Consider the following 8,328-nt stretch of genomic DNA (forward strand, 5'->3'; position numbering starts at 1 on the left):
CCCGAAAAGAGACCCGGCGCAGTTCCTGCTGCCGTTATATGACTCTTACCCTGGTCCCGTACGAGAGCGGGAGTTCAACAACCCTCGTATGAGTCCATATCTCGCGAAGCTCGAGGATCTTCCAGAAAATATCCTGCTTGTGGTCCCTGGAATCGACATTCTGGTCCATGAGCAACTCACCTTCGCAGAAAGGCTACGGTCTGAGATTGAGAGGGATTCTAAGTATGCTGGTAGACGTGTCGAGACATTGTACAATGAGAAAGCCTTCCATGGATACCTTCAAGGTCAGTGTCATTGCAATGTGAGGGATGATTCTGTTGACTGATCACATACGTCTTCATATATAGTACCGGATGTCATAGTCTCACCTAAGCTGAAGGATGAAGCGTTTAATGCTGGAATTAAATTTATTCAAGATGCTCATGAAAAGTACGGCTGGCAATGGCAATGAGCTTTCCCTAGATCTTATTCAATGTTTAGCAAGCGAATTGTGCGCCGGTACTCAAGTTTATGAAGTATCATTAACGTGTGGGACTATTGTAGGAGTATACTCTCCGCTCATTCTATGGACTATTTCCATAATACAAGGTTTTATTTAAAGAATGCCTTTCAATAAATGGGTGACTTCGTTGTTGTTATACCTAGGTATTTAGAAGCAGTCTACCTAGCGGGTCGGTAATGGAGGCCAGTGCCACGCACGAAATTAGCTTCTACAGGTGGGCCATCCACACTCTACAGTAGCGTGATAGACCCCACCAACCACCCGATAAGATAAGGCCTGGGATTTTTTTCTGTTCCTGGAGGAAAATTTCCAAGACTCCATTCTATACCGACAGCGCCCCGACTGCATTGACAGGCAAGATGGGGAAAAAACGAGTCGGCGCCCTCGAGAAGCTCGATGCGGATCTAGCAAGCCTCCAGTTCAAAATCCGTTCAGACCCGCGGTCCTACACGGAGGAATTTGTGCGCCAGTACGGGCAGTACGAGCGCTTGCGAGAGATCTTCCTGGATAGCCCGTCGAGTGTGACCGACGATGTCGCACGGTCGTTCCATGACATTGTGGACTTTGTCGCTCATGTTGCAGACTGCTACCCAGAGTTGACAAAGTCTTTCCCTGGCGACCTAAAGGAGATCCTCACCCGGCACCATGCGATCCTCGATCCCGACGTCAGAGAGAAGATCGTGGGCAGCCTGGTGCTGCTGCGGCGGAAGGACTTGATCGACTCAACCTATCTCTTGACGACGCTCTTTCCCATCCTGGTCTCGTCGCCTAGCAAAGGTCTTCGCGCTCTTCTATTTCAGAAGATTCTGAGTGACCTCAGGACGTCGAATTCGAAAGCGACAAACCACCCTTTGAACCGCACGATCCAAACTGTACTCTACAACCTCGTGACCTCCGACCGATCCTCGCCGAAAGCATTATGGGCTGTGAAGCTAACACGCGAGCTTTGGACTCGTCAGATATGGGTAGATGCAAAGCCCGTGGAAGTCATGAAAGAGGCTTCCTTAGCAGATAATGAGAAGGTCGTGGTTGGAGGTGTAAGGTTCTTCCTTGGTGGCGACAAAGAACGAGAAGAGCTAGAAGACGATAGCAGTGATGAGGAAGCCATCGATCTTAAGAAGGTCCGACATCAAATGGGCATCAACAAGAAGAGCAAAAAGAAGGAAAAGGCATACAAAGCGGCCGTGCAGAAGGTGAAGAAGACGGAGAAGAAAAAGAACCAGCCTCACCCGCTCAATTTCTCAGCCCTTCATCTTCTTCACGACCCTCAGGGATTCGCGGAGCAGCTTTTCCAGAAACATCTCCAGAATACCAAGTCGAAGCTGGCATTGGAGAATAAGCTGCTCGTCCTCCAGCTGGTGACTCGACTTGTCGGTCTGCACAAACTCACCGTCGTCTCGCTATACTCCTGGTTCAGCAAATACCTTACTCCGAGGCAACAATCCGTTACTTCTTTCCTTGCCTCTCTCGCTCAGGGAACACACAATCTGGTTCCACCCGATGCACTCGAGCCCCTTGTACTGAAAATCGCCAATGAGTTCGTCTCCGAAGGCTCAGCTTCGGAAGTTGCATCAGCAGGTCTCAACGCGATCCGAGAAATCTGCGTTCGCCAACCTCTTGCAATGACCGAGACACTGCTACAGGATCTAGTACAATATCGTAAGAGCAAGGACAAGGGTGTCATGATGGCGGCCAAAGGTCTGCTGTCCCTCTACCGTGAAGTGGGTGCAGATCTGCTGAAGAAGAGGGATCGCGGCAAGGAAGCAGCCATGGGCCTACGAAGTGGAGAGTTGAAGCAGATCAAGTTCGGCGAGCAAGAAGCTGGTGGAATTGAGGGCCTTGAGCTTCTAGCTAAATGGAAAGAAGAACAGAAAAAGAGGAAGCGTGAGGAGAAGGGACTGAAAGAGGGGGAGAATGTTAACGACTCAGACAATGATAGCTTCAACTCTAGCGACTGGGAAGTCGAATCAGTGGACAGCAGCGACTCTGGTGGCTGGATCGCTGTCTCCAGCGAGTCTGAAGATGACGAACCCGTCTCAAAACGCCCAAGGCAGGGATCGTCCGAAGCACCAGACCTGGTGGACGAGAACAAAGAGAATCTAGAAGAGGCAGCAAGGTTATCCAAGCTTGCCGAGACTACTATTCTCACGCCGGCTGATTTGGCCAAGCTCCAAGAACTCCGCATGGAAGCAAATCTAGACAAGGCGTTGGGCAATCGATCGAAGCGACAGAACGAGGCGCAAGCCCGGCATGCAGATGATCCGTTGACGGCTGAACAGATTGAGCTTCCTGCTAAGCTCAGGAAGCTCACGAAAGAGGAGCGCGTGGCCCTTGCAAAAGAAGGAAAGCCGAATCGCGAGGAGCATAAGTCCACACAAGCGATCAGAAAGTCTAAGAAGGATGCCGAGGGCAAATCTACGACGAATAAGGAGAAGGCTCGAAAGAAGAACTTTTTGATGACCATTGGCAAGGCGAAACGGAAGAACAAGAGAAGTCTTGTTGAGACCAAAAAGGTGTTACAGGGACATATTGAGAGGAGTAAGAACGGTGGCCGTAGACGGAATAAGGGTTAAGGATCTTGTATCAGTGTAATCATGCATCGCATATAGAAGTCGCTTAAAGGAGCATCTGTAGTGCATCAAAGATACCAAAAGTCGTTTATTTGAAAGTCAAGCGTTGTACTTTGGAACAGAGATGTGAAGAGAATCGAGTCATGAACATCTTGAGGAGAAACCTCTAGTTTGCTGGTGTTGTGTCATTAGCCGATCACCAGGCCCTTTACGTGCCAAACTCCCAGCGCAGACCACCTAGAAACCTCACCACACGTCCCCTAACTGCTTACAAATGCACATCAACATCCACTTACACCAACTCTATTACTTACGATTTCTTGCAATGCATTATCGAATGACTGACTAGGTAGAGGTCCAATAGCTGAGCTTGATACAGTTGGCAGCCTCCCACAGCTCTGGAAGATGCCTGTCACTCCGCGCCAAAAAGCCTGCATTGCCTGCGCAGAATCCAAGCGCAGATGCGACAAGCAGCTTCCCGAATGTCAACGCTGCTTGGATAGAGACGTGGACTGCGCTTATCCGCAACCCAGGAAGAGACGTCGCAGAGATTTGAGTAGTACGCCACGCGACGCTCAAACCGAGAGGCTCTCAACAGTTCCTCTCCAACCCTTTTCGGATACCAATGGTTTGGGAAGTGTTCTGGATCTTGGGGACTGGGGCACCATGGACACTGCCGACTTTGATGCTTCTCTATCAGATATGATGATCCCGTTCATGCCCGCCACATCAGCGTCTATCAACTACGTTTCATCTCAGGTGTCCGTGCCTGAACGCGGGAGGATTGCAAGCCCTTCGTCGTGTCCTTGGTTCCTTAAGGATGATACTTGGGTTATGGATCATACAGACCAAGAGCCTAGCTGCCAGACATCGGTTGAGCTTGAGCCTTTTGTCCGCGCCGTGGATGAAATGCTACAATGTTGGGTCAGGAATGGCCATTGTACCTTCATTCATGGACGATTATATGAGAAGGGCATGCTTTCATGTCTGCAAGATGCCTTCACGACCTTTTCTGCCTATACTCATCGGACACCAGCCGTGAGGAAGACCATCCTACAGATTGCCGAAGAGCGCTCTTGCGCACTGGCTCTTCAACCGCCACCTACCGCTGGCGGTGCTCAAGGCTTACTAGCTCACTTGGCGCGTGTCCAGGCCTTGTTTGTATATGAGTTTATTCGACTATTTGATGGCTCGGTACGTCTACGAGCATCTGCTGAGCAGCAGATTCCAACGCTGCGGCGATGGGTCCTCCAGATGTGGGAGGCAGCGAGGCAATACCCAAGAGAAGTCGGATTTCTGGGCCAAGGCTCACTTCGGTGGACTGCAAGCGAATTCGATAGAGAGTATGATATTGCCTCGGAGATGTGGCAGTCGTGGATTCTGACAGAATGTGTTCGGCGTACCCAACTTATCGTCGATACGATAGCCAATATATACCAGATCATGACCAAAGGATGGGCCGACTGCGCTGGAGGCGTCATGTTTACGACACGTCGTGGCCTTTGGGAAGCGGAGTCTGCGGTGCAGTGGTTTGAAATGTGTAACGAAAAGCCCCCTCTTCTGGTTCCATCTTTGCAGCCTGGACTGGTAATGGCTCAGTATGCGGCTGAGGAAATTGATGATTTCGTGAAGCTGTTCTGGACCTACATAGTAGGCACGGACAAGGTCCAATGCTGGATCGACAAGAGCAACAAAAAGTATACTACCTCATCCTTATTTAAATCAATCTTGCAGACTGAGTCTAAAAGCTAACAACAGCACAGAAAACTTGTGAGCTCATCCACAGGGTAGAGTCACAGCTGCCAATGTTTCCAGTGAAGGGAACTATATTAGAATCCTGTCCAAATCTTGTGTAGAATAACAGGCCAATTCAAATGTCATATGATCCCCATTATATCCTAAAATATCTTCAGACCACACTATGGACATTTACATCCAATGAATACGAACGTTGGGTTCTCGGGTTGTTCTAAGCCGCCGATTTAGCAACATCATCTGAAGCTGGCGCATGAGTAGGGAGTCTGCTCTATGAGATGAAGGCCGTACTCAAGAATGCGATCCCAGCCATAGCAATTGCAATCGCAAAGACTGCCTTAAGGCCATGCATGTATGCAAGAAGAATGCCAGGAAGTTCTTCCGGGGTGAAGACGTCTCGCAACTGTGCAGCTCCCGTGCCGATCACCTGGGCAGGGTTTATCGTGGATGCGGTTGAGGGAAGCTTCGCGAGCAGTTGGTTGACAAAGGCCGCCCGTCCTGCCGAGGTACTGAAGGCGCCTCCTACAGTCTGGAAGACTACTCGCGCTTTCATTAGCTTGAAGCTGCCTATCGGGAAGACAGGGCAATTTTGTACATACAATACATATTAGCCACGACAGCGGCGATATCCTCCGGGCCTACATTGGCCTGAGCAATATTTAGAGCGTTTTGTATAGAGAAGGCAACGGCAGAGCCAACTACAATCTGGTAGCCGATCTATTTGGCAGTCGATGTATCGAGGTCGAGAGTGTACAATAAGCCAATGCCAATTGTCGCAACTGCCGCACCAGCGAACATGGTTGGTGTTGCATGGCCAGTCTTAGCAACAAATAGGCCACCAACCAGGGCAAAGATGCTGACAGATATCACCATTGGTAGGTTTTCGATACCGGACTCGATAGGATCTGCGCCGCGAATGCTTTGAAAGTAAATGGGAAGGTAATAGAGAAGTAGTACCATGACGCAACGTAGAAGCATTGATAGGGAGCAACACTCCATAACGCCCGCTTCTTGAACAATCTTGGAATCAGCATAGCATAGTCGTCCAAGTAGATTGCCCAGGGAAAACGCAATGCAGATAGCGCCAAATCCGACATGGAGGCCGATGACTTCGCTATTATTCCAGGGCAGGCTACTTCCTGCAAACTGGAGGCCGCGAATGAAGCAAATAATAGCTGCCATGGCCAGTGCAATACCGACCGGATCCAATTGCAATAGCTTTTCCTTGAGGGTTACTTTGGGGGGCTGAGCTGCGCTTGGCAGATGGAAGAAAATGAAGATGACTATTATCATAACACCGCCAATTGGCAAGTTGAGATAGAAGCACCAACGCCAAGTGACTTTTTCTGTGAAAGCACCGCCGACTAACGGCCCCAGGACAGAGGCGAGGCCATATGTCAGGCCAATGAAGCCCAATAAGATGGGCCTAGTCTTCGGTTCGGCACTAAAGGCCACGATGCTTGTGCCTCCAACCGATATGCCGGCACCCCCTATTCCAGCTATCACGCGCCCCACGATTATGCTTTAGAATTCGGCGCGACACCGCAGACCAGACTACCTATCTCAAAAATGAAGACTGCGAGAATGAATGTATACTTCAGGTCGAAGTACTTGAATGCTTTGCCCCAGGCGGCTTCGAGCCCGTCGAATGTCATGAAGTAGGCTACGCCATACCATGACACATCGTAAAAGCCGCCAAATTCGTCTGTAATTTTGGGTATCGCTGTCCCTGAGATCGTCTGAGCGATTCACTGGGTCAGTTCTATTGAATTTATAGTTTCAAGAATATACATATAGATGCTTACTGGGTCCAAAGAAATCAAGAAAACGCCCATGATTGAAGAACCGGCGAGGAGGTAAAATCGCAGACCATGAGGGTATCCATCCGCGGTCGCTGCTTCATCGCTATTAGAGCCTTTGTCTGGCGTCCTTGGCACTCCGTCACTATTCGAGTTAGAGGGTTCCGATAAGACGGTTTCGCCTTCGAGAGGTCTGGACGTCGCTTTTGCCAGGCCCATCTTTCTGGCACTGCTAATGCGGTAGATACTCAACGTCTGCGAAATCGAAGATGTATCAAAATAAAACAGAGAGTAAGAGATAATCTGGGAGAGTGAAATAATCACAATAAGAGGTTTAAAATGACAATGCTTGTTCTGTTGTTGCAGGTTACTCGTGCCCGAGTTCCTTGCTAACTAAAGAGCACTTTTAAGCCGTCAAATGACCAGATATACGGTCAGGGATCGGAATTTGGGGCTGACAAATTGATTAATCTCGGTTCAAATTACTTTCCGAATGAAGAGTCAAGAGGAAAAGAGCTTCGGTCAGGAGAGTGACTTATTCGGCGGGCAACATGCAGCCAAATCTACGGGAATGTTGCGGGGAGTTTGCGGAACTCGACAACCAGCGGAACTTACATTTTCTAAGACTCCACAAGGCCGGTTTTCTAAATTAAGGAGCCAGCATATACTGTGCTGGAGATCCTTACTAGGAAGGATTGCCAAATGGTGGCATTTTTATTGTATCTGTGATATGTGTTCTATACTTTCAAGACCAAACTCTCATGTCCATAATGTTGCAGTCAACCTGTCAACTCCATAACTTATAAGCAAGGTGGATAATCAGATGTCCGCTAAATGAACTCCTCAAAGTTCCGTCAGCAACGGTCCTAGAATTTCCATATCCTTGCTGCTGTTGATAAGCCCTCCTTTCGGTGATGATATAGTGCCAGAAAACACAATGCAAAACATGAGGTCCATCATGACCTTGAAAGCTTGAAAGCAACTCCAATGAAGTCGCACGGCATGAGAAGGATGTTGTTGCTGCTGAAACGAACGGATATCCCCAAAGTCTCTGACTTGATGTTTTGGCCTTCGTATATGTCATGTCTCGTGAGACACATACATGTAATATGAATATAGCTGAGCAATCCAAGTTCGATGTTGATGAAGCGATCTGGTAAGTAGTATGCCTAGAACGTGTCTCATTCTCAAAAATTGACCCATATTTGGCACTACTCCGTGGAGGGGTGGGTGTTGTGGAGATCGGAGTCTGATTGACTGATATCGGTGGGGTGTCATCAAATCGCTCTGGCTTGACAAATGTCATCGATAACAGCATCTCCGTACCCACCAAGATAAAAGAAATCAATCTGCATACCGCGCTTCAGCCAAACGCACAACCTCGACCTTCGCGATCAGTTCGGAATGTCTATCACAAGTGAAGAAGCTGCAAATAGGCTGAAGGCCAGGAAGCCGGTGCCGAAGCCGGTCCCCGCGTACCTCCCCGCGGCTGGTTCGCCATTAACGATAGATAAGGAACTCTACAACACTATTCAAAGGGCACCACGAGCCCTGAACTATGAATTCACCCTGCCCATAAGGTCAGGTAAAGCGTGGAAAGCACCCGCCGGATCGATCGTGAGAATAAGCACCCCAGAGGGTCCTCAGGTTGGCAAGTGTCCCGATCCGAACAACATCGCGATCTCAAGCTGACACGCAAATA

At 49.1% G+C, this 8,328-nt stretch overlaps 1 protein-coding gene across 1 annotated transcript; it reads left to right on the forward strand.

Annotated features, from left to right (window-relative positions):
* Nucleotides 1-861: 861 nt before the first annotated feature.
* UCRPA7_6664 (putative sda1 domain-containing protein) lies at nucleotides 862-3,075 on the forward strand (the record flags this gene model as incomplete). Its single annotated transcript, XM_007919197.1, has 1 exon — nucleotides 862-3,075. The coding sequence occupies one exon, from the start codon at nucleotides 862-864 to the stop codon at nucleotides 3,073-3,075; it is 2,214 nt and encodes a 737-aa protein (XP_007917388.1).
* Between the last annotated feature and the right edge of the window lie 5,253 nt (nucleotides 3,076-8,328).

Source organism: Phaeoacremonium minimum, assembly GCF_000392275.1.
Source record: "Phaeoacremonium minimum UCRPA7 unplaced genomic scaffold PA7_03_scaffold_481, whole genome shotgun sequence".
Classification (NCBI taxonomy): Eukaryota; Fungi; Ascomycota; class Sordariomycetes; order Togniniales; family Togniniaceae; genus Phaeoacremonium; species Phaeoacremonium minimum.